Consider the following 27938-nt stretch of genomic DNA (forward strand, 5'->3'; position numbering starts at 1 on the left):
TCCACAATCTCTTCTTTGGAGAGTTTGGTAGCAGTATAGGTCTTATCACTACTTTTCTAGAAACACCTTCCGAGTTGCTCATAAAATGTCAAGTCCGGGATAGATGAAAGAGAAAATGAAAACGATGAAACGTTGATGGGGCAGATGGATACGCTTTTTAATTTTTAATTTTTTAAAGTGAAACACTTTGATTAGAAATATTTAGACATTATCAATGCTTGGAATATTTTAATTAACAATATGTATATTCGATTTAATAATGCTCCAGACAGTGAGGTTGTTATTTTTCCCGTGGGTACTAATTGTGCTACTCTCATAGCCGCTTTTTTCTTCTCTATTGTTAGGAATCACAATTCAATTTTCTTTAAAATATGATTTGTTGCAAGAATTAAAAAGTACTTTTTGCCGTTAATTCGAAATTATATATGTTCAAGATATATATCCGAAAAAAATTGTAGAGTTTACCGAGACCACAATATTAGCACTCGTATACCTTTTCTATATTTAAATATTGCACTAGCAAATGACAGAAAGAGTAATCAAGAGAAGATTCTAGCGGAAATCAAAAGATGTTATCCAGGGTCAAAGACCAAACATGGAAAACAGATACACAACAAAGACCATAAAATAACCAAAATGAAACATACAAGGTACATGTAGCAAACGTAAATGAACAACTCGGACTGCACTAATGGCGGATAATTTCTTTTTAAAAACAAAATTACTTTTATACTTATAACTTTGGTTACGTTTTTTAATTGAATATTAACTTAATATACATACAATGTATACAGCTGTTGATTAAGTGAAAATATTTTAATCTCCGTGATGATAATTTGAATGTGATATCATTTATAATTAAGTATTATCTGTTATATATATATTCAAATTGTTAATACATAAATTTCACATGCATCTGTATTCACACATGTACCTTCTTACATACATGTATGTACAATTAATTATGAACTAATTATATCAATATTAAAAAAATATACCCCCAATACTCTATCAACATTTAGCAATACTTACACATAATGATTATTTGACATGCTTTTATAAAATCAGTTCTACTATGGATCTCATGGGTCTTCATTTCGTCAATTATTCGCATTATTCTGAATAACATGAAAATTATGATTATATGTATATAACAAGAAAACGTATATATCACAAACTTCATGCACTAATGAGAACTACATGTATGTGTAAATGATTCTTGAAATAAAAAAAAATGAGTTTCCATTCTAGTGATTGTCCGGTTCTCAGTTTACAAGGGCATACATTTTGACTACTTTACACTACAGGCCATGTAAACGTGCAATTGCGATTGTGCTTGAATGTATGAGTAAACTGAAGAAAGAAATTAAAATATGACTGCTACAAAAAGCATTCACGATCAGATTAACAGATAAATACACAAAATAAACAAATGGAGGTCAAGGGGTCAAAATGTCTGACTCTAATCAGACTAATGTAAGCATATTGTTATCTTTTTATTTCGTAATTCTCGGGCCAATTTTTCCAGTCGAACTCCGTGAACATTTTCCCTCACTCTTGGTTGCTACTAAATGATAGTTAAGCACCCATAAGGGCATGGTAAGACAACGTACAAAATGCGGAAATTGAACGGACACTTTCTGATCGAAATGGCGCGAAATTTTTCGATATTGGCGGGAGTCGATTTGATTGGTCTATGTGTTTTTTCTCGACGAAAATCGAAGAGAAATTATGCAAATTAGTTGATGCTAGGCGATGAAAACGGCCATGACAGAAACAAGTTTACAATGGTAATCCCCATAAAGAATTTTAAAGAGGCGGAGTTACAAATTCAGATAACCGAAAATGATGTCAACCGCAAAGAATCAATGGTCGATGCATAGTCTTCACAATTTAGTCATTCATTTGGTAAAGAGTAATCAAGGAAACCAAGATTATAGCGGTAATCAAAAGAATGTAATCTGGGGACCAGACATGGAAAACAGACATTCACAACAAAGAACATAAAGTAACTAAATTCATACATACAAAGTAACAAAAGCAAATGAGCATCTCGGACTCCACTAAAACTGAGAACATGGACCAGGTGCACCGGTAGGGTAAGCGTCGTCTGTTTTTCTAGAAACACCCGCAGAGTTGCTCATAAAAAAAATGAAACATATTTTTTATCACAATATTTTGTCCAAAAGTGGTCGAGTGACCCAGAGTATAGACAAAATTGTTTTCACGGAGAAGTAATTAACAACATCAATCTTATTTTGAATATTCCCTCTTAAAAAAGTATCAAACATACTTGTAGACCAGATGAGAGCAGCATCCAGTTATATACAGAATTATTAGGTCCCTGTGTGTGCTAGTGATTATTTTCATAGGGATTGGATATGCGCCTAGTGCAGGGGGAGTCGAAGACTCCACTACTGCCGCTGACTAGCCTACTTGTAGGTGAAAATAAAAGCCGAGTGCGTAAGTCTTTCTTGTCAGTACAAAGCCTCTACCAGTCTAAGACCTCTACAGTGCCTCCTCGCGACAGCACACGGTAACTAGGGTCTAGTATCCTAGTCTAAACTGTATAGGATCTCGGAGTATCAAGGACCCCAGAGATGCAGTGTGTAGGCCCATCGGCGTGTGGATACGTCCTAGCACTCATCAACCTTGATCCAGCTATGGGTTAAATAGCATCACAATACTGCCTTGTAGAAGGCTTCGGACAGTCAAATGCTATGGGAGAAAACCCAGACAGAAAATCCGTAAAGATGGTACTCGTTAGCATGGTGATGCATGCATCTAAGGGAAGGATCCCCCTACAGAAAATCTACTGGTCCTCCAAGTTATGGGGGTTAAGCTTAGGGCTAACAACCCTAACTTGTAAAAAAAAGATATGTTACGGAAACAGCAACGAAGAAAAAATGTACACTGTGGAGGAGAGCCCCCACCGCACCAACAGTGGAGCTTTAATGACTGTAGGTAGAAAAAGCCGAGAGGAGACTACCAACATGACTAGGGAGGCCCTCAACATGGTAAAAACCAATACAAACATCGGGTGTTGGAACGTGAGAACGATGTATGCAACAGGCAAGCTCGCACAGATAACAGCTGAGATGCAACGGTACAAACTACAAATTTTAGGTGTCAGTGAAAGTAGATGGACAGGATCTGGAAAGATAAAAACAACAAGAGGCGAAACAGTACTATACTCAGGAAGAGAAGATGGGAAACATCAGGAGGGAGTAGCCATCATTCCAAAGAAAGGAGTAGACAGAACCCTGATGGAATGGAAACCAGTCAGCAACAGATTGATCATGGCTAGACTGAGGGGTAAACAAGTTAATATGACGCTACTTCAGTGCTATGCTCCAATAAATGATGCCAGCGATGAAGACAAAGATGCATTCTATGAGCAACTTCAACAAGAGTTAGATCAAACCCCACATCATGACATCAAAATAATCATGGGTGACCTGAATGCAAAAGTAGGCAATAACAACTTGAACTTTGAAAGAACTATGGGTACACATAGATGTGGTAGTATGAATGAAAATGGTGAAAGATTAACTGACTTCTGCAACATCAACAACTCTGTCATTGGAGGCACACTATTCCCTCATAAGAATATCCACAAGTTAATATGGTATTCACCAAACTTAAGAGACAGTAATCAAATTGACCACATCATGATAAATGGAATGTGGAGACGATCTTTGCTAGATGTAAGAGTCAAAAGAGGAGCTGATGTAGAAAGTGACCATCAACTTGTTACAGCAAATATCAGACTCAAGCTCAGAGCAGCTGGAAAGAAAGTTACAACCACTCGTTATGATACAGAAAAACTTAACATCTTGAAGGTAAAAAATGACTTTTCAATAACACTCAAGAATCGCTATGAAGCGTTAAATATCTTGGAAGATGTTATGGATGATATTGATGAAAAATGGAACAAAATAACCGACATATATACAAAAACAAGCGAAGAGTGTTTAGGTTTGCGACAAGAGCAAAAGCATAAGGACTGGATAACACCTGAAACTTGGAAAACAAAAAATAATAGAAGAGAGATTAAAGCCAAAAGAGATAAGACCAAATCACCTCGGCTAAAAGAAAGACTCCAACAAGAATACAGCTCAATACAAAAAGAAGTTAAGAAACTAATTCGAACAGACAAACGGAATTTTATGGAAGAGCTAGCAAATAATGCAGAAGAACCAGCACAGAAAGGAGAACAGAGTAAATTATACAAAATTACAAGAACTATATGTGGGAAGAATAGATCCAAATTTACCTGTCAAAGACAAACAGGGTAACATATTAACCTCAGAAAGCGCTCAAGACAAAAGGTGGACAGAACATTTTGAAGAGTTACTTAACAGGCCACCACCTTCTCAAGAACCGGAAATTAAAGATGCAGAAGTAGAGCTTGACATATATATAGAACCACCACAAATATCTGAAATCATAACAGCAATCAAAAGTCTGAAAAGTGGCAAAGCACCAGGTAGTGATAATCTCAATGCAGAACTCTTTAAAAACGATCCATATCTATCCGCAAAAATTCTCCATCCCACCTTCCAAGATATCTGGAATAAGACCAAAGTACCAGATGAGTGGAACAAAGGAATCATCATAAAATTACCAAAAAAAAATATTAAATGATTGTAATAACTGGCGAGGTATTACTTTGATTTCTATCCCAAGTAAAATACTAGCCAAAGTTGTCATCAATTGCAAGATCTGTAGATGAACTATTGAGAAAAGAACAAGCTGGATTTAGACCAGGTAGAGGCTGCATCGACCAAATTTTCACGCTACGCAATATTATTGAGCAGGGCACTGAATGGAAGAGACAACTCTATATTAACTTTATAGATTTTGAAAAAGCTTTTGATAACATACATAGAGAAAGTTTATGGAAAATAATTAGATCATACGGAATACCACAACAACTTATAGACGTCATCAAAAGTTTCTACACGAACTTCAGATGCAGAGTCGGAAACAACAGCGACATGTATTTCAATGTAAAAACTGGAGTCCGTCAAGGCTGTGTTATGTCATCGACACTTTTCATCATAGCCATTGATTGGGTGATGCGACAAACAACGAAAGATACACCAAGAGGCATCAGATGGAATACCTTCTCCATCTTGGAAGATCTAGACTTTGCCGATGACATAGCTTTGCTTTCTCACACCCACCAACACATACAAGAAAAGACCAAGAAACTTCAGAATTATGCAGGACAAATTGGGCTAGACATCAACAAAAACAAAACCGAGATTATGCGGTTTAATGTAAACACACCAACATCTATCAAACTGCACGAATAATGTCTACCTTTTACCAACAAATTCACATACAGTCAAACCTGTGTTAACGACCACCTGTATTCAGCGACCACCTGTTTTATGCGACCTAATTTAGGTCCCCCAATTCATTTTTCTATTATTTTTAACTGTATTAAGCGACTCCCTGCGTAACGCGACTAGCGACCGTATTATTCATGTCTAAATGGTTAAAACACCTGACTTACGCGACCTTTTGATTTTAGCGGAAGTGTTCGAAAACCGGAAGTAAAGTAATTTTAAAGCAAAAAATTCCGTCAAATTTACGAAAATATCCGGAAACTCGCGGAAATAAATACTGACGTATGAATAATAATCAGTTGAAAACAGTTTACATTAGATACGAAAATGGCGACGAAAAGAAAAGTTTTAACGTTAGAACAAAAAGTAGAGGCAATTAAATTGTAGGACAATGGAAGTCCAGCATATAAAGTAGCTGAAAGTTTTGGAGTAGGAAAAACACAGATTCAAAACTTGCGAAAGCGTAAAGCTGAAGTTCTCGAGGATTTGGAGAAAAACATAGCGGGCTCATCAAAACGGAAAAGACATAAGACCGGCAACGAAGATATAAATGACTTATGTTTGGAGTTTTTTTTAAAGATGCCGTCAGTAGAAGAATTAATGTGACAGGACCACTTCTAAAAGAAAAGGCATTACGATTTGCAGAGGATTTAGGGATTACTACATTTAAAGCATCTAATGGTTGGTTAGAATCCTTTCTTAAAAGACACAACATCAAATTTGGAACAATGAGTGGTGAACGAGGGGACGTGGATAACGAGACTGTGAATGAGTGGAAAGAGAAACTTCCTACACTCTGTGAAGGTTTTCTACCAAATGATATATTTAATATGGATGAAACCGGACTTTTTTATAAGGAACTTTTCATTTTAGTGGTGAGGATTGTGCAGAAGGTAAGCAGTCCAAGGAGCGTATTACTGTTGCCTTGTGCTCGAGCAAGTTGGGAGAAAAAATAAAACCTGTTGTGATTGGGAAATCCAGACAACCTAGATGTTTTAAAAACATTGACTCCAAAACACTACCAGTCACATATAGAAACAACAAAAAGGCATGGATGACAAGTAAAATATACACAGAGTTTGTAAAAACACTTGACAGGAAAATGAAACGCCAGAAACGAAAGATTTTGTTATTTGTTGATAATGCTCCATGTCACCCTGAGGTTAAGCTACCCAATGTTATTATAAAAAACTTTCCAACCAACACAATCAGCAAAACACAACCTATGGACCAGGGAGTTATCCAGGCTACTAAATTGAAATTTAGAAAACGACAGGTGAGTTATGATTTTATTTACCCCCCCCTTTTTTACCTTTTTGTTGCATATTGATTTCATATTGATTTTTATGTTGTTTTTACAATCACCCAACCAGCAGACAGTAATATCCTTGGGGCATGTCAAATTGTCATTATTAAACATGTTAAAAGGATAATTGATTGTTAAATAAACATGTTTGTGATCTTAAGGTCATTTACACAATGACCAGGTTACTGCTTTAATCATGTTACTTATTGGCAAATTCACAAAAACTTATCATTCTGTGTGGATTATCAATTTAGACTGTAATTTTATTTCTTTTACAGTTGACACATATGGTTACACAAATGGAAAAACAACCCCATGCATCTGGATCCGAATTATTAAAACAAACTAGCATACTTGATGCAATTTATTGGATTAATGGCTCCTGGAATGAGGTAGACAAAAACACCATTCTTAAGTAGTATAGTTACAACTGATGGAGGTGCGGAGAGCGACATCCACCTTAGACTCTCAAAAGGAAGAGGAGCATTTAATAGCTTGCAACCTGTCTGGAGATCAGGACAGTACACTATCCGCACCAAACTAAAATTGTATAACAGTTGCGTCTTTCCTATCCTGCTTCATGGGTCAGAGTGCTGGAGAATAACAGGGTCAGACCAACACAAACTCTCAACCTTTCACACCAGGAGTCTGAGGAGGATGCTAAGAATATTTTGACCTCTTAAGATCAGTAATCAGGACCTCCTTAATAGATGCCAACAAGAAGACATGGCCACCATCATTATGAAACGAAGATGGAAATGGTTAGGACATGTCCTGGGAAAAGACCCAAAAGACAACACAAAAACAGCCCTATTCTGGACACCTGAGGTAAAACGCAGGAGAGGACGCCCAAAGATCACCTGGAGACGCAACATTGAAGCAGAAGTCAAAGAACATAAGAAGACTTGGGACACATTACAGAAACTTGCCAATGATAGACAAGAGTGGAGGAGCTTCGTTGCTGCCCTACATGCCAATGGCGTAAAGGGCAGTAAGTAAGTAAGTAAGTAATAATTCTGTTTATAACTGGTGCTGTTCCTCACTGTCTAGAGCATTATTAAATCAAATATACATATTGTTTATTAAAATATTCCAAGCATTGATCATGTCTAAATATTTCTTATTAAAGTTTTTCACTTTGAAAAATTAAAAATTAAAAAGGGTATCCATCTGCCCCATGAAAACTGATTTTTTCAACGTGTCATAGTTTTCCTTTTCTCTTTCATCTATCACGGACTTGACTTTTTATGAGCAACTCGGACGGTGTTTCTAGAAAAGAAGTGGATGCTTTCCCTACCAGTGCACCTGGTCCATGATCCAGTTTTTATCCTATTTTAGATAGTTTATGTTCATTGCTGTGTATGTCTGTTTTCCATGTCTAGTCTTTGTCCCTAAATTACATTTTTTTTATTACCGTTAGAATCTTGGTTCCCTTTATTACTCTTTAAAATCACCGAAAAATAGATTGCAGTCCTTACAAGAAATTAATCAATTAAATATGAGAAGTGTTTTTTAAACCAGTTTGTGTGGCAGCGTTGAAACACAACTAGTAATCTAAGCACGAGAACAATTGCTTATACCATTACAATGACATTTCTCGCAATAATTAATAACAAAGTTTTAAAAAGTGGTTAAAGTAGTGGTTAATAAAGAGATGTGCCATGAATGCATGCTTCGCCCGTCGGCTGATATACCAAACATTAAGCGTCTCTTAGCCATTGTATTGTTCCTTTTGGGACGATATTTGCTGAACCTACGGAGCCGTTAATACTTGGATCTTTTTATTAGCGAAAGTTCAAAAATCGTAAACGTATGATCGAAGTTTTGAAGAAAATCAAAGGGAGCTTGTGGCCATGGATACAGAGAATATCTTAAAGTTTCGTTGCCATAGCGGAAAGCGTTTGTTCTAGTTAGAGTGCGAAAACAGATGAAACAATCCGTTTTTTTAGGAAAAAGTGACAAAAATTAAAAGCGTGAAATAGATAGAACAACGTGCAATAAGGACCATACAAATGTATTCACAAAAACGTTTGAAGTAAATGACAAAAATGCGATATGGACTGTAAAGGAAATGATTAAATATTTTGCTGACCTGGCCATAGGCACGTGAGCTATTGCAATCACTTGGCGTCTGGTATCGTCGTTGTCGTAAACAATTTTTCAAAATTTTCTCCTCTGAAACTATAGGACCAATAAAAACCAGTAGTAGTATAAATGTTCCTTGTGATATTCTGCAATTCAAAGCAAACATGATATGAATGCTCTTTATGTCATTATGCATAGAATTGATGTGGGGATTTTTGATCCGTCGAAAAAAATAACCGCTGTTACCAAAATTAAAACAAAGGTGTCAGACAGACATTGTTCGCATATACATGTACATGTTTCTCCTAAACCGTTGGCTTTAGCCAAATTCTTTTCAGCTGCCGAAATGATCCTATTATATAGCCTACAAAAGTATTGTCTCAAAGTTGCCAGGCGCCTCGTAGATAGAGTTATTGCCCTTGAAATGAAAAACAAAATGATGTTCTTACAATAAAGCATCCTCAGCAAATATCTTGAACAATATGATATAGAAAGAAACTTTCAATTGATTAATGATGATCCTTATGATATATTTAAGTCCTACTAAACTCTTCTTTAGTCAAAATTGGCGGTCAATACCTTGCTAGAGTTATTGCCCTTGAAAAGCAAAACTTTAACTAGGTGAGCAATGCATGCTCCTGTGAGCCTCTTATTTAAATGTGTTGTTTTTTTAGTTTCAGCTTTTCATCAATTTTTAGTTCCCTGGAAGCTTCGAATCTGCCAAGAACAACATTTTAAGGGAAATGAAATTTTAAATGATATTTCTGATATTTTCAAATGTCTCCGCCAACGTAACCCCGGGACATCTTAACTGAGTTGGACTCCTTATAAAGAGACATTTAGAAACCATTACCAAAAATTTTGGGCGAAGGCACCCAGTTGTTGCATATGAGTTCCAAAAATAATACAAAGAATATCTGTTGCAAGGCCTTGTCTGAAAGCTTTTTTTAGTTTACGCGCTAAAACAAAGAAAAAACACCCCGGTATTTTTTGTTTTTTTTTTTCAAAGCGTCAAACCTTTTGACGTAGAGTTGAAAGGTTAAAAAAATCTATACAAAGTCTATAATTACGAATACAAAGAGTTCTTGTGGTGCACTATACAGTTACATTAAGGCGCACTGTTTCGCACACCAAGTTATCCCCGACAAATTTGGTAAAACTTAAAATTACAAGCTGAAATTAGGTGGATATATTGTTTAAATGTCGTTAAGCATTTTTACATGGACAAAATACCATATCTTGCACGAACTTTTGGAACTAAAATTGCGAAAGAATGGAAAAGGGTCTAATTATTTTTGCCTTTTCCCACCTACTCCATGCATGCATTTGTCCTGTGGTAGTGTCTAAGTGCCTGATATTTTATAAAACATAGTATTTGGCTTTTAGTTTTGGAAAGGCACCCTTGATCTGCATTAAAACTCAGTAATATTTTTGTTCAGTGTGTTACCATGCCTACTGGATTTTATAACAATAATCAATTAATTACTTATAAATGACCTGAACCTCCACACATCATGGATTTCACAAATATGCACTTTTTTATGACAAAACACTTGAAGATGATGTGTGGACTGTCTAAAACAGCTTTATTTCAACAAAACGAGACCAACTTTTTTCGGAATGACTGTACTGTACTTCCTTAAATTTCATGGCATATGCTGAAAGCGAAGGCAATTTTCAGTCAGAGCGTGAAAACGGAAATTTTAAACCACCCCACTATCTTAGTAAGTATTGACGAAAATCGAAAATTGTGAGATCTTTTTTTATGAAAGCCTGTGACTATGAATAAAAAGAAAAGTTTTGTGGCATTTGCTGAAGCAGTTTTCAGTTTCAGCACAAAAAACGGAAAACTTTATCCCGCTTTTACATAAAAGTGTTAGAAATAAAAAACGTGAATCTAATTTTTTTAGATATCAAAATGGAACTGAGAAAAAAAGGTATGGTAAAGAATTCAACTAGTTTAACTATAACTTTAGAATCGGATCAGTCAATTTTCGGACAGATCCATCCGCCTAGCGCCTCCGAGTTTTTTTTCTTTTGTGTAACTAGAATGACTGAGGTATTCCGGTTGCGCGGGTCTCGCAAACCCAAATTTCCGTTATTTCGAGCAACGCAGGACGGTTAAGGCCATTTTTATTGAAATAAAAAAAAAATAAGTAGGTTTCTACAGTGACTTTTGAAATGACTAAAAGTGATCATCTCTCACATTATTAGCTTATTTTAATACATAACACGACCCTACCCACCTCTCCCTATTTCCAGTGTCAATCAAAATGTGTCGACCCCATTATCCTTGTGTTCCATCTCATATTTCATTTCATCATCATTTTATGTCCGTTTTTTTCATCCATTTCATGTTCATTGCCTGAATACAGCTAAAATATTGCTATTCGGGCGTTAAACCCCAATAATCAATCAATCAATCAATCCAATTTACCTATATCGTTCAAAATCAATGTAGAATATGTAGAAATTTTGAATATTAGTTTCATTTTAGTGACTGTGACACCTGTATTTTAGTCGAAATTGGTTTATTTCTGTCAAATATATGAGTTGGAGCACTTTTAAACTATTGACTAAAATGCTAAATTTTACTATATAACTATCATGTGGCTGACTATGCTATATAAATTACAGTCAAAATTCTTTAAAAATGGTATATTTTGAAGAAACAAAATGTTTAAGTGGGAGCCATTTTAAATAACATTCTAAAATTACTGTTTAAAATGTAAACAATGTAAGTATAAGTATCATACTGGTAATTTCCACACATATTTTTCAATCAAACTTCTTAAAATTGACATATTTTTGCATAATGTATGAGTGCGGTTACGTTTAATTTCGACAAGGATCTAACATAAATGACTAAAATGCTAAATTATTCAATAAAACTATCATGTGGGTGGTTGCAACATATACATTTGAGTTCAATTCTTTAAAAATGTTTCTTGCAAAATCTATGAGTGTAAACACTTTTAAATTCCAAAAGTGTAAAAAAATTAAGACATATTACTATCATGGGGGGACTGCGGCATATAAATTTGAGTCGCAATTCTATAAAAATGTCTTATTCGTGTAAAATCTATGAGTGTGAGCACTTTTAAATTACAAAAGTGTCTAGAATTACTATATAAAATATTTTTGCCAGATGAATATCTGCGGTCACTTTTAATTTCAACGAGGATCTAACCTTTATGGCTAGAATGCAATTTTTTTCAATATTTCTATCATGTGGAGGCTCCGACACATAAATTTAAGTCAAAATCCTTTCAAAATATCATATTCTTGCAAAATGTATTAGTGCGAGCACTTATAAATGCCAAAAGTATCCAAATTAATGACGAAATGCAAATTTATTTTCCTTATAACTATCATGCTGGTGGCTACATCGAATTTCGAAAAATTGACATATTTTTGTATAAAATGTTTAAAATTGTCAATATATAATTAGAAACCTATAATTATAGGTCTATGATATAAATACTCTATCATACTGTTGACTGCGACAAATTAATTTCCGTCAAAAGTCTTAAAAGCCAGTGTGGTAGCCCCAGGCAATATTTTTGTGGATGCTGCATGCTATACATAAAAGTTTTGTCATAAATTTTAAAAACAAAGCAATGATTCCTTCCCGTCGTACGAATAGGGATCCAGGTGCTACGCCCTTGTTCTGAATCATGCACATGTACTTTATGTAATTCAGTCAGAGAAGTATTTTCTAGCTAGTGACTGTCAGAATCTATCAGAAACACTTGTAATCCACGTCTCAGCAGTACTTACAATAGTTCCTGACAGGAGAGTGTCACAACCCATGACAGATGATGACAGCTAGTCCAAAGCCCTGGCAGATCATGACAAGGTGTTGCGGAAAGTCTCCTTTACCTCTCAACCTAATATAAGAGATCGACAAAATTGGTAACCACGTAATTTAACTATATACGACAAACGCAATAAATCCTTATTTACATCTACATGTCAAATTTCCTTCTGTCCTTGCATATGGACTTCTTTTTATATTATTTGATTCATAACGTGCTCAACTTCATACAAGTTGTTAAAAGCAAGACTATGTTGCCACAATACTACAGTCACGATCGTCATCATGAAACATTCATTGGTGGTTATAGTTAGGTTATGTCCACCTTTAAATCAGATTTGTAGTAGTTTTTTTGTGAAACCATTAAATGAGGACCTCGGTAAATGTTTGTAGGATAGTAAAGAGCTCATTATTTCACGCTTCAATATAGTGGTTTCCATGGCAACGACCGCCTTTTTACTTAGTCTTTGAAAAAATGCATAAAAACAGTGCACTTTGTAAATAAAGTAAACTAGCAGGAGATTGTTAAAATATTTTTTGTAATATTAATATATAAGCAATAACTTTATACCCTTGGAAAAACAAACTAAAAATGCAATATATTGGGGAAAGCTCAATAAAGATACATCAGCTGTTAAAAACAAACCATTGACCCTAAAATGCCAGAAATGTTATGTTTGAAACTGTCAAAAAGAATGGTTGCCCTAAGTCTTTTTTTAATAAAAAAAATTGTCAGTATGCAGTTCTAATATGAAGGAAAGTTTCAAAATAAATAAAACTTTGGGACATCCTTTAGTTTTGCTATTACAGTTATGATAATTACCCTATCTGGAACCTGTAATTTCCAATAAATTATCTCCCCTTACTTGAGATCTTCTCGTGTGAAGTGTTAATGGATATACGGAAATTAGTCCAAATGTAAACAACAACATGTAAATTTTGTTATTATGCCTTGTAAATTTTGCTAAAGACACTGCTTGTTCGGGAAATTTGATTAAATTATTTTCTTTACCAACTGATGATGCCGAAATAATTTTGTCTGAGCATGTCTTTACTACGTACAGACATATCAAATAAACCCGAGAAGAAAACGAAAGCAGATTGGCTCATTATGCCAGATGAAGCATTCCTTCATTCATTGCTATCCATAGGCTATCTTTATGAAATTATGACAAACTAACAGGAAGGGTTGTTCTTTACTGAAGTTATTCATAAGATAAAAAATAAAATAAAATGTTAAAATAAGGTTGCATAAATTTTAAATCTGGTGAAATAAAAAAAATACGATGTATATCTTACATGTACATGCAAGATATGTAAGACATGTAAGACTTTTCCAGTTAAGGAAAATAAAATCATGAGAATATCTATTTATTTTTTGAATTTTTTGGGTGTTTTTTTTTGACAAGTACAATTTAAGACTTTTACTATGTATGTGTCTCCAACTTTTACTTTTTTAAAACGTGTTGTATGTTTATCTATACGCAATTGTACAGTGTAAATACATGTACAAAAACATGTGACATGAACTTTGATTCATTGTGTTGCAGGAATATTTGACGACTCCAATGTAACATCCTGAGTCTTGGTACAGGCATTTCAAAAGGAAGAGTATATGCATAGAATCTCACCTCTACCACTTACATGTATTGACGTTTTGACAAAATATTATGTTTATGTTGTAACACAATGGGCCTGGGATATTTTTGAAAAAAAATATTAATTTCACTTTGCAAAAAAATAAAAAAGATATTTTTGGTGTGGCAAGAGAAAAAATAAGTGAAGTTTCTTATTGGTGAAAAAAAATAATGTTGTATTCTGTTTTTCTTTAAAAAAAAAGTGTAAGGTAGAAAAAAATAATAGAAAAAGAAAATGAAAGGAGAGGAGAGGAATATCATGTACGTACATATAGGGAATGTACCATAAACTGCCATTCAACATATTAAATTATGTATGAAAACGTAAGTAAAAAATGTCTTTTGTTTGTTTGTTGGGGTTTAACGTCCGAGCAGCACTATTTCAGCTATATTCAGACGATGAACATGAAATTGATGATAAAATGAACATGAAATGATGATGAAATGAAAAAGGGATGGGACACAAGGACAATGGGGTCGTCGACAAATTTTGATTGCCACTGGAAGTAGTGAGAGGTGGGTAGGGTCGGGCAATTTAGCCTCCTGTGGCGGAGCCCTATGGTTCCTACTCCGGGAGAATACCACAGTATTTTAACGTGCGAGGAACGTGGCATCTTTCCCAACACGATGCACCACTATGGTTTGCGGTCAGGTTTTCCGTATTATAGCCTGACAATCCCAGCATGTAACACGCCAGGGGTACCCCATTCCACCACCTGGGGCACACATCCCAGTTGCTCTGTGGGGATAGCGCCCTAGCCCCCGGCTAGGTTTCTGAGCACTATTTAGTCGCCTTTTACGACAAGCTTAGCGCTGCTGCAGGCCTATTCTTGTAACACCCGGACCTGCACGGGGGTTTATAATGTTATAAAGACCCATCCAGAGACTTGTGTTATATTAATCCATTATGTTAAACAAAATATTAGGAAGATGCAAAAATACACAAACTACCATTTTATCTCCAATAGAGAAAAGATAAGAATATTATTCTCCATTGTTGACATTCTTCTTGACTATTTTTTCTATCTATCGTTAAAGACCAAGGAACATATGTACGAGACAGCTCGGAACTTTTACAGTTTCTAAATGACTACAAATTTTCTATGTACTTACGACATGACAAGCATGTATACAAGCCTGTCCAGTAATTAACTAATTAAGGCGGCTGAAAACGTAGACTTTGAAATAAAAAAAGAAGACTATGGATTACTTTTGAGCAATGAGAACTTACTTCTAATATTATAATTTGTTCTATTAGAATTATTTCTTAATGCGATGTGCAACGAGGACTGTCCCTAGCCCTGACATATGCGATATACAAGCGTAAGAACTAATTACATGTAACTTTATGGTTAAAAAGTTCCCAAACAAGCACAAAATTAGAACCTCCGAGATGACGGCTTCATTGTTTTTAATGTGTCTTTTAATCAATTTTAAATGTTGCATGTACTTAATATTTCTGATAAGAACCTGAACTACTCATATTTAGTTATACGTTGTCAGTAAATTTCTTAAAGAAAGTAATTAAATCCAAATGGGCACTTCAGACTTAATAGTAGTCCATTGTGCCTAATGCATGGAGTTTTAAAATGGATATGCAACAAACTTTCAACACAATCATTACAAACTATTGTACATGTACAAATAAAATTGGTACCAAAATAAAATGGAAGTAAATGTACAAAATTTATCAAAATAAATAAAAGTTAATCACCAACAAAAAAATTTAACCAAAATCATACAAAAACAGCATATAAAATAATTACAAGCTGAAATAAATTTGATACATAATTATAATTTGATGGGTAAACAAATTACAAATAATTTGTCACATTGTTTATACAAGACAATTATGTTTACACAATATTCAACCTACGCCAAAATACATTTTTACCTTTATTTATATTTTTTTTCAAAATGTTGGCATAGGTTGAATGAACCATTTGTTTTATGATTAGGTCATTTTGGATTTTGAAAGTAGTCCACTCGGGAAGAAGGTGTTTCCCGGCAAAAACATTTTATTCGTGATCTATAACATAAATGTTGATACGGGTTTTTTTTCTTCCGCGTTGATTTTGTCCTGGTGTATAATGACATAATCGAATTTACTATATTGACAAAATCAATATTTTACAAAAATGAATACTGCACCTTTCTACGGCTTTCTACGATACACATATTATATACCATTGCTTTATAATATAAATACAAATGTAATAATTAGTTGACATCTTTTTCTATGACAAATGTAGACATATTTAACATTCTTAATGATTCCTAGGTGTAGCACTGTCTAAAAAAAACAGCAGAAGCTTATGATTAGATTTTTTTATATTTCTTAATCCCGATATTTTTTTGAAATCCTTCAATAGGCTTCGTAGAAACTGTATTCAAAAATTAAAAAATGCAAATGAAAGTTGCCAACTGTAGAAATTAACACTGAAAATTTGGCTACGTTCCACTCCAGAAAAGTACGATAACATTTCCCGCCAGAGTTTTTAGATAATTACCCACAACGGTTAGGAATCAGGGAAAAAAGATAAATACACCCACTGATGTAGAATACTAAAAATCAACTTGTAGAAAAGAACATTGCAGAACCTAACATTTTGCTTTCTTCAGTTTTATGTCAAGCCAAACACATAGGACAAATATGGACCAACAATTCAACAATTCATTGCCGTTCATTGAGTTTGGGAGCTCCGAGATCCGGTCATACATGCATAACGACCGAAAATAGCTGTTCAATCCAATAATGAGTAATGAGTAATACCGTATTTTGGTGAGTACCATTTCAGAAGCTATGAATAAACAAAAAAAAAAGAAAGAGTAATTAAGGGAACCAAGATTCGAGGAGAAATCTGCAATAACATATTTCATCTTGTAGTGGTACATTAGAACCAACTTCAATATAGAAAATATGAAATAAGTATACAAGATAGTATACAAAGTTACATGATCCTTCTAATTATTTATTGCCCATACATGAGGTCAGAAGTAAACTTTAACATAGTCAATGAAATGTAAAATAAGGTTGCAGATAGTTCACTTTTGCCTGGAAGCTAATTCACGATCCTTGATGCATCAGTTTATAACTTCAGTTATATGATCCTAGCTTTTATATTTAATGAGGCATGATACCAAAAGTACCAAATCTTGACGTTTTTACCATTTTACCAACAAATTAGGTTTTTTTGTCTTCTTTGACATACATGTGTATCCCTTTATATATTTTTCCCTATTCAACTAGGTTGGAACACAGAAAAAACATGCATATAGTTGTCCAATAATTCTTCATCTCATCACCTTTCTTATCCAGAGACAGACAAACACATAGTGAACCGGGTTGTGATTCCTAAGATCTATTGAGTGATTAGGTATTAGTTGTATTTCATTTCAGATACCTTAGAATTAAGACTAAACCAAAATATCTTAACAGAAATACTAAAGCGGAAAATGTAGGTCACAATAACTTAATTCTTTCTAATGTGTTTATCATATAAACGGCATGAAAAATGTATGCACAATTTTAGCCAGTTCTTGTTCTCGTTTCCTAAAATGGGAAATAAATGATCACTCATAATTTTTTTCTTTAATGCTATTCAAATTTATTTCCATATGATTAAGTACAAGTGTTACACTATGGTCTATGTCGTAATTTCGACTTAGCTATGTCGTTATTTCGACACATAATGTCGTAATTTCTACATAGCTATATTGTTATTTCGACATAGTATGTCGTAATTTCAACTTAGCTATGTCGTAATTTCGACTTAGCTATGTCGTAATTTCGACTTAGCTATGTCGTAATTTTCACTTAGCTATATCGTTTTTTCGACATATTATGTCGTAATTTCGACATAGCTATGTTGTAATTTCGACATAGCTATATTTATTTTTTTTTCAAATGACCCTAACCGCCTTCCGTAGTGTATCGACTAAAGTTTATTTATAGAACGTGAAATCCCGATTTTGTATTTTTATCTTTGTTTGTTTGTTGGGGTTTAACGTCAGAGCAGACTTTTTATCTTGACAATATCCAGGTGTTTGTTGTAACACCAATGATCACAGTAAGTAATTTCTTTTTAATGTGGTGTTTCGTGTACCATAAAGCAATAGTAATGACAAAATAAAGTCTATATTTACAATATATTTAAATGGATGTATTTAATAAATTCATTCCAAATTTCTTCAACTGCTAGCGGTGTTTTGTATAAAATACTGAAAATGACCTTGAAATATTCAGGACGTTGAATCAATGGATTCAAAAAGGGCCAGAAAAAATCATTTAACTTGAGTAAAAGTGAATGGATCTCCTTGAAAATTTACCAAAGGTGACATATCCCTAAAAGAAATCTGGGAATGTTTTGGGGGTTCTGCTTATTGTGGAATAAAAAGAGGATTAACGGGAGCACAGAGATTGTATTAAAATGTTTTCCTTGTGTCAATTATTATTCACAATTAAAATTTAGAATTTTAGCAGTTTTGGATAGTTTATCAATATTAGCATTACAATAAATGTTTTAATGACAATCAACATTATTATATATGTATATATATAGAACTGTCGAATTTGCGAAGCAAATCTTTGGTCGTTCCCTCCACGGGACTCGAACTCGTACCGCTGTGACATCTGTGGCATTACCGCCTGCACAAAGTCCAGTGCCCTAGACCACTCGGCCAGCAAGGTTGTATAGATAGATAGATAGATTTAGTGGAAAAGTTTGGTTAAAATCCATTCAATTTGACACTTAAAATATAACTTATTGGTGATTGAAAAATAATGGTGTTACCTGCTTTATGAAAATAGAAAAAAAAAAATTTAAACTATGCAATGTATGCGTTTATTAAATTTCAGAATACAGCACGATGGCATTTGTTATTTATCTAGTTACAGGAATGGTTGTTGTCTCACTACATATACAACAACTAAGGACATCAGGTAAAAAAATAATAAAGGAAAGGAAACGGTGATACTTCATTTCATCATACCCGTAAGAGTTTTACCTGTTTTAGTGCACCATAAAGTAAGGCATTTAAACGTATTGCATGCATAATATATTAGACCTCCAGAACAAATGTACTTTACAGGTGAACATATAATGCCTAGATTTTCTTGATAACAAAACGAACTACTTTGAAAATGCCGAAATAATAAGAAAAATAAACGAGATCATATATCAATCGACAAAACGATAAACACTTCAATACAAGAATGATCAACCTTTTCGAGAGAGAGATTTAATTTCACAACAAGATGTTGATACGTAATCGTTATTTTTTCAGTTGTACAGAAACTTGACACACATCTTGTTATATTTGGAAACAACGTTACACTCTCCTGTTATATGTATCATCCATTAAAAAATCCGAAAGACTGTCCTGTACGGCAGTGGACAATTGGAGCAAATACAGATGTTCTTCTCTTCAACGATTTTGCTTACAAGCCAGCTAAATATGCCGACAACACAGATCCAAATTCAGATCACTTTTCTTTAGTCATCATGAACTTCGGCTTAACCGATGTCAATCGTTTGTATTCTTGCTCTTGCGGATTTCACAGGGCTTCCAAATTTCTGTCATTGAATGGATCTACATTTATACGTAAGCATTCACAAATACACTTTTATGATATAATATAACAGGAAGTTGATTCATGGATTACATTTGACTCATATACATGTAGTTTTTCAATTTAAAGCGAGTATAATTTAACACGCCTTAATTAATTTTGAAGTGCACGAGGAAGTTTTTTTAAATTGATTGCGTTGCACAAAGATATGCATTGTTAAGAGGATGTTTAACCACGAAATTATGAGAAATCCAACGATCCTTTACAGATAAAACATCATTGGTATTATGAATAGCCGCCTACTTTTCTGGCATGAACATTTACATATCGATTACAAATAAGTAGTCGAATTAAATAAAAGAGTTTAAATAATTTTGAAAAAGAAGGTAAAGATCATAGCGCGTTTATGTATTTCATCAACTTATGATAAGTGTACATAATGTTATCTCTGAGTAATTTTTAAACGAAATTTTAACATTAAATTATAGCTATAAATACCATTTACAAATACGATTTGTACAATTAAAAACATTTGTTCTTGAACGTTGGAAAACTGGAAAAGCAAAATTTTGATGAAATTCTGTAGATTGTTTTTTTTATTACTGGCGAATAGAACAAAATTCCTACATAATCTATATAAGATCTTGTAAAAAAATTTCAATATTAAGGTTCAATTATTTAAAAAATCAAGCTTAGTCGTCTATGTTTGTTTTTTTTTAAATCAAGGTGTAACAGTTTGGTCATTTAAGGAGGTAGACCTAGGGTAAGGGACAACACTCTTGAATGTCATTGGAACGTTTGTTTTAAGCATTTTACATCAATCTTATGTAAGCATCTAATTAACTTGGATTCATTTTATTCTGCTTCAAACGAAAGCTTGAGAGGATTTGGTGAAATTGTATATGATAAAAACATATCACTGATTTAATGAGCTATGTCCCTACCCCAGGTCCACCTCCTTAAGCACGGTGTGAGCTCTACCGTTATTACGTGTACTTCCTAAATTTCTCTTTAGATTCCCAAATATTCTAACGAAAAAAAAAAGTCATGGCCCGGAAGTAACAAAAAGTGGATGTTCTTACGGAGAAAATTAATCATTTCCTTCAATCAAACAAGTAAAAAAATAAACTTAGGTTAAGCTTACGTTTCTGTAAAAATAGATCCATTTTTCTGATAGTTTTCAAGTCTTTTTCTAATTTGTTTTACTTATTTAAAGGAGTGAACGTTATGTTTATGAAAACTTCGGGAAACACGTGGATGTACGGACATGTATCTCGGCTGTTGTTGTCAAGAACCTAACCCGCCTAGAAAAAAAAATAACTCCGATTATTTTTTGAAAATTGAAACGTAGCTTTTCTAAGATCGGAAAGGCAATTATTTTCTTGTTTGGCTGTCGTCTGAATTTTGGTTTACGTCACATGGTATGTGTAAAATATTCCCACCATCTGTGGAGAACTGTAATATTTCTGGTATCTGTACAGAGTGATCTGACAGGCCAAAACTAAAATAGATGTTGCTAAAGATGCCCTTAACGGATAAAAAATGTGAAGTATTACGAAGTGCTATAAAGTTATTGACCATTTTGAGAGCGAGGGGAAAGGGGGTAATGGGGTTGGAATTTTTGGGAAACAAATCATTCATTTATTGAAAAAAAACTCCCCTATTAATCAACAAGACAGATTTTCAAATAGAAATATTGATTTTGCTAGCTTGTTAAATATAAATAAAAAGTATAGCACTTGCGAAGCAAATATTTTCATCCGGGTCGGCCCCACCCCTTTCTCTGTAATGTCCTTTATTATTTTTGAGAGGCTCGCACAGACGGTACATGCATGGTAAAGATCACGGTGCTCGCTGATTTAGGCGATGCCTACCCTATATTATAATACATAAGAAAGAGGAGGATAATCTGCATCACAATAAAGGCACAATATTATACTCAACGTCACATACAGCACATTTTCGATTTGAAGCTCTATGTTTTAAACTGTCGGGACTTACCGCTAGAGTTGTCTCTCTTTTATTTAATCGGAAGATATATGCATGACGTGATAGTTTAAATGAGTCGTTTATTGGCTGAAATCGTGCGTAACAAATCCTTACGGGAAAATCCTATACTAATATCCGCAATGTTGGTTTCTACGGGACGATTTGTTTCCCGTCGAACTCCGGTGACAATCGTTTGCTAAATCGACTTCTCGGTGTTGTACGATGTTCGCGTAGAATAAATCTGAGATATTCGAATTAGCGCCGAAATGCATTCTGGGTTCTTTGGATTTTGGACAAACCATTTAAACGTAAACAACATCTCCTAGCAACCATATCACTGTAAACATGGCCGACTTTTGACAATGTAAATATTGGGACCGAGAATTAAAATTTCACCGGAATTTAACGATTCGATGTTCAGGGAGAAGCCGTTTGGCTAAACGAATGAGCAAGTTATTTAAGACAATTTAAACGAGGTAGGTGTCAATAAAGTCGTAGAAAATATTTTTATTCAAATTTTAACAGTATCTTATTTATGTGACGCCGAGTATAGGAATGGTCTACATAACACTTATTTTGGAATCTTTAGAGAACAACTTCGGTAAACTGATTATGATCAATAACGATTGTTTTGCAATGTGTTTTTTTCTGTTTTAGATAAACCAGAGAATTCAATTTTAAACTTCGATATTACAAACAATACGTTACGAGCAGAACTTAACCTAAGTAGTGTATTTCCTGTGCCTCGATGCTCACCACTAATACCAGTAAGTCCACATGTAAATGTATAAAGTAAACCGAATGAAATTAGTGTGCAGAATGGTCTGAGAAAGTTGGGCATATCACAATGTATCTATTGTCAGTTAAGGCTCTTTATATATTCGACAAAAAATTCTTCTGAAAAATTATTAAATAGAATTCAATTTGCTTTTTTCATAGTGCACACAATCTCTGAGAAGAAATATTCTCAGAATGTTACCTCAACACATACAAAAATTCCCATTAGGCTTAGTGCAATTTGGTTTTAAATATTTGATTTTATGTTTTTGTCTATTTGACTTTTGAAACAGCAAAATGTATTTATAATGTAATTATAAACAAAATCAATGTTGTCAGGCAACCTCATGTAATTGGAACATCTATGAAAATCAATACAGGATTAGCAAGTATGTTTTAATGGTCAATTGGCATATTAAGATTTACAAAAGAGTGATATCACTTGACTTAATTTAGTTATGTAATTGAATTTTCATATAGATCTTACAAAACTTAGTCCATGCAAGGCCTAGGAAATATTTACAGAATTTTATCTCAACAGACATTGTGGAATTCTATGTTTGTTTGTTGGTTGATTTGTTGCCCGTTGATAATTTCAGAAGCATACAAAGGACAAAGACACAACATCAAATGAGCTTAAAAATGGAATCCTCTTTAATGTATCGATGTCATTTCAATTTAATCTGACTGATGCAGTCTGCACAAATAATGTGCTTCTACTAATTGAATGCAATTACACGGCGGGTTACACTGAGCAACATAATGTATCGTGTCCAGGTTAGTGTTGCGTTACAAGAGTGTAATAGCCATCCATTTCTTATCTAAAACTATCATATACTGCCAAAAGGATAGTAAGATATTATTTATAGAATTATGTGATAGACTATAGATTTGTCTGACTTGAATAAGGTCATAGATTTTATTACTACAATTTTAAATTATTCAGAACCCTATAAAAACCATACACTAAGAACTTCTTAATGCTAGATTTGGACTTTTGTATGTGTTATTTACGTATGGACAGTCCAGTATCAATCAAATTATTATAAAAAGTCGACTTACTGTATATTTCAATAAAGTACCTTGTACAATGTATGTAGACTAATTTACTTCCGTATTCACTGCTCATTCACATATACTGAGCGTTTTTATTCTATATATGTAGTATGATTAAAACGTTCACCATAGATTCAATTATAATTTGTTTGATCAATTTTTTCCATAAATGTTTATTTAAGTTTAGTTTTGAACCGTCTCCGATTCGCTACAAATAAAAAAGGTAAACGTGGTTGTCTTAAAATTGATCGACTTTATCGTTCCACCAAAGAAGCTCTTTAATACAATTTAACCGTAGAACTCTTAGTTGATCTTTGCAAAACATATACCAAAACTATGAATGCAGATATAATGCTTGCATGGCAATCGTGGCTACCGAATTAAAGTTATTTCAGTCATTAACGATCAGTAGTTTATTTTAGATGTGAACAGTTTCACAGGCTCAGATTCTGGTGTTATGTTTAAAACTTCATCAAAATATAGAACAGCAGACAAAGACACTAAACTTTCAAACAAACATACTCGAGTTACGCCAGAAACAGAAGCAGTACCAGGAGTAATAGTAAAAATGTTAGTAGTAGTAGCAGCAGCAGTAGTAATGGGAACAGCAACTATATATACTTGTATGTATATTCAATATTTTAAGTGTGTGAAGTGAAAAAAGATACATCATAGCAAAACATTTGTTAGTTATTCCTTTGACATTTTGCAATACAAATCTTCAGATTATAAGAAAAACCATTTAAAGTGCCATAAATGATTTTTATATATACAGAGGAAGATGTTTACAAAATGCTGGAATTTTTAATCGACAACATATTTGTCCAATGAGGTGGACGTGTCTTTAAACAAACGGTCGGCATTCCAATGGGAACAAATTGTGCTCCGTTACTTGTTGACCTATTTCTTCACTCTTATGAGGCTGACTTTATAGCTGATCTGATCAGAAAGAAATAATATCGTTTGGCTAGACCCTGCAATCTCAGTTTCCGCTATATAGATGACGTATTATCCTTAAACAATCCTAATTTCGGGGATTTATACATCGCATCTACCCAAAAGAACTTGAGATAAAGGATACTACAGACACTGTGAAGTCAACCTCATATCTTGACCTACACTTAGAAATCGGTGGTAAAGGAAAACTATTGACCAAACTTTACGATAAACGTGATGAGTTTTCATTCAAAATTGTCAACTTTCCTTTCATCTGTGGCAACATCCCTTCGGCTCCTGCGTATGAAGTGTTCATATCACAACTCATACGTTATGCCAGAGCTTGCCGAAACTACGCAGACTTTTTGTATCGCGCTAGAACTCGAACAAATAGGCTTCTGGAGCAGGGTTATGTTGCTACAAGATTGAAGTCATCACTACAGAAGTTTTATGGTCGTTATCATGAACTCGTGGATCGTTATGGTGTATCCATCAGCACCATGAGAACTGATTTATTGAACGGGTCATAGTTTTCCTTCCCTCAGACTTGACTTTTTATGAGCAACTCGGCGGGTGTTTCTAGGAAAGCAGAGGACGCTTATCCTACCAGTGCATCTGGTCCATGCTCCCAGTTTTTAGTGGAGTTTACTTTTGTTACTTTGTATGTATGATTTTAGTTACTTTATGTTCTTTGTTGTGAATGTCTGTTTTCCATATCTGGTCTTTGTCCCTGGATTACATTCTTTTGATTACCGCTATGACCCTGGTTCCTTTGATTACTCTTACAGGGAGTGCATGACCTTCCCGACTGAAGAATAAATACAAATAGAAAAATCAATTATAAATACAATTTTTAGATTATACATTTTCATTATTAATGTAACATTTGAATGACCTCGACTAAATGTCAACGTATATCTTACCTTGAAAATTGTATTTGTCTTCTCAAAAAATTCAAAACACACAAACAATATGTATCAGCAAAACTATATTAACATAAGTTGGGGTAGAGAGAAGACATACATTGCGCAATTTATATTGAACAAAGTATTTCAGAAGGTGTCTGTGTAAAATTTATAATATTTAATATATATATATATATATATGTGATACAATTTTTTTTGTATATGTGTGCGTCCAAGACACAAGCTTGGTAAACACCTTTAAAAAATGTTTTTATTCCCGTACTAGTTAATTTCTAGACTTGGATTCTGAATGGCTAAGGACTTGTCTTTATAAATTCAATATGTTTGGGTGTTACTAGCCGTGTAGCTTGGTATAATTAACCTCTTTCCAATGGGAGATCGACAGTTGCTTGATACAATTAAGCAAAGTTTCATTATCCAAATAAGGAAAATTATGTATACATTTGAATACTGAAATGTTTTCCGAAAAAGTCGTCATATCAAAAAAAAATATTTATTTAATATTGAAATCGGAGCTGTATTTCGCTTGAATCTTGTGCCCCTATTTTCCTCAGTTGATCAAGGTTAGAGTAAATACGGTCGTGACAAGCTACACTATACGAAACATTTTTAGTTTTTTTTTTAACTTTTTCAACTTAAGATGCAACTGTTATTCGAATTTTAAAGAAATGAAAATTAGAATAGGTTGAATAGAAAGTTGGCACAAGAAACCAACCTTAAGAAATATGATGTTTTCTCTGATGTTTTGTGTGTTGTAATGTGACTTACTAAGTCTATTTTAATTAATTTGATTAATTTGTTCTTTAGATAAAACACAATCGAGAAGAAACTCCGAGTCATCGCCAGAAGAATCAATAAACTTAACAACAAACCTTTAACTATATCCTGCTCTAAATCCCACTTCCTCCTCCTCGTTGGTGGGCAGGGGACTTTGACTGACGGAAGGGGTACTATTAATCAAGGTAGTTCATGTGCCATACATTGACTTTATAGTCGATTCAACGTAGTTACTAACCAATGAATAACAAATCATAACATCTTATTATTATACCTTTGAAATATTAAACCGCCTAGAATCTAAACGCATCGAACTACTTTGATTGCATATCATTAAAATTGTGAAATCGCTAAATAAAAAATGTAACATGACTTTTGGTTTCAAATTTTCCCTGTTTCAACATGGGTGAAGCGAAGTGAGGTTTAGATCTAGAATTACACACCTTTGTTTTTAAAACATGTCTATTTCAACTATTGACTTTTTGTAAAGCACTGTTTATTTACACTTGTATGTTCTTTCAATAACCATGACATTTTTTGATGAATAATTTAAAATATGTTTACAATGTATCATGCTAAATATTTGTTTTTTTTTGGCATACGTGAACGCATTGTTGTTAATATTCAAGGATGATGTTTTTTAAATATTTTACTATCTTCTGTTACTATTCTATCTTGTTTGTTGAGAATGCATTTCATGAAAAATAATCAATGTTTCTTTCTTATTTTTTTTATGGGTTACGAAAACTGGAGATTTCGGTTTTTTTAAACCAACTAAAGTACTTAAGATGGCCAGGGATAATTACCACAAAAGTATCGGTCTTCACATTTAGATCATATAAACGATATTCATAAATATATCGTGCTGAAATGATTTTTTTTTCGTCAAGTATACATCCCGATATTAAAAGAAGAACGTGTACATGTATGTGTGTCTTTTAGGGGAATAAGAGGATCGCTAGAACCTATATTATCTCTAAAATATAAAACAAAATGGGAATCAGCACTACATGTATATGGTAAAATTATGAATATTAACATTCTATATATTCTATGTCACGGATCGTACTAATGTTCGAATAATAGAATGCTGAAGAGAACAACCCAGAGTGTTTATGGAATCAGTGCATTAATTGTTTTCACTCGTTTTGTTCCATAATTAATCATAAAATGAATGTAAACAATCTAATAAAGTGGAAACATAAAAAATTACGAAACAATAAACACTGTTTTGTTTTAACTACATTCAAATGAATTGTAGTTAATAAGGCGATGGTTTCAAAGAAATAACTCGTGTGGGTCGTAAGGCCAAATACAGACAACACATTTTTTCGACTAAAAACTGTTGACAATATTTATTTTTAAGTAGCATTTTCCCGTAATTTGTTTTACTGCTATGACAAAGTTTTTATTCCTTGGTCCAAAAAAGACAGGAAAGATGGTAAAATTTCAATTCTTGAATATTAAGATTTTGTTTGTTTGTTTGTTTGTTTGTTAGGGTTTAACGTCCGAGCAGCAATAATTAAGATTTTGAGAATACATTAAATTGATCTTGATTGATGTTGTAGTATGTTTAAATAGACATCCATTCATGGACCCGAACTATGAATCTCACATGCTGGAATAAAATGTCCTATTTACTCTTTCAAGTTCACGCTGTTTTTTTTTCTTTCAAAAATTAAAATTCAATTTTTATCTAATTT

General features: G+C 33.6%; 1 protein-coding gene and 1 long non-coding RNA gene across 8 annotated transcripts; one reads left to right on the forward strand and one right to left on the reverse strand.

Annotated features, from left to right (window-relative positions):
- Nucleotides 1-1037: 1037 nt before the first annotated feature.
- LOC148607584 (uncharacterized) lies at nt 1038-23710 on the reverse strand. The gene is made up of 4 exons (XR_015914993.1): nt 23603-23710; nt 12529-12638; nt 8756-8894; nt 1038-1118 (listed from the first exon to the last, which is right to left on the reverse strand). It is a non-coding gene; the product is annotated as an uncharacterized LOC148607584 (long non-coding RNA).
- Nucleotides 18171-27795, forward strand: LOC148607585 (uncharacterized). Of its 7 annotated transcripts, XM_088544290.1 has the most exons (8): nt 18229-18272; nt 18765-18890; nt 19061-19144; nt 19489-19806; nt 22421-22530; nt 23140-23317; nt 24019-24219; nt 26266-27795. In XM_088544290.1, exons 3-8 carry the CDS (start codon nt 19072-19074, stop codon nt 26334-26336), a joined length of 951 nt encoding a protein of 316 aa, XP_088400416.1. In that variant the 5' UTR covers nt 18229-18272; nt 18765-18890; nt 19061-19071; the 3' UTR covers nt 26337-27795. The 7 variants fall into 7 exon arrangements, with proteins under 7 accessions (XP_088400415.1, XP_088400417.1, XP_088400418.1 ...); XM_088544289.1 differs by lacking the exon at nt 18765-18890 and having other exon boundaries at nt 18171-18272; XM_088544291.1 differs by lacking the exon at nt 18765-18890 and having other exon boundaries at nt 18187-18272; nt 19094-19144.
- Nucleotides 27796-27938: the final 143 nt, after the last annotated feature.

This window comes from Perna viridis, chromosome 9, assembly GCF_037379345.1.
Source record: "Perna viridis isolate PV_CMFRI_1.1 ecotype Kerala chromosome 9, ASM3737934v1, whole genome shotgun sequence".
NCBI classification, from domain to species: Eukaryota; Metazoa; Mollusca; class Bivalvia; order Mytilida; family Mytilidae; genus Perna; species Perna viridis.

Excerpts from the sequence above, each read along its gene's own strand:
- LOC148607585 (XM_088544289.1), top strand. The coding sequence starts at position 19,072 with ATGGCATTTGTTATTTATCTAGTTACAGGAATGGTTGTTGTCTCACTA. Across the intron at positions 19,145-19,488 it reads ACAACAACTAAGGACATCAG|TTGTACAGAAACTTGACACA; the intron begins GTAAAAAAATAA and ends TTATTTTTTCAG. Across the intron at positions 19,807-22,420 it reads GAATGGATCTACATTTATAC|ATAAACCAGAGAATTCAATT; the intron begins GTAAGCATTCAC and ends TTTCTGTTTTAG.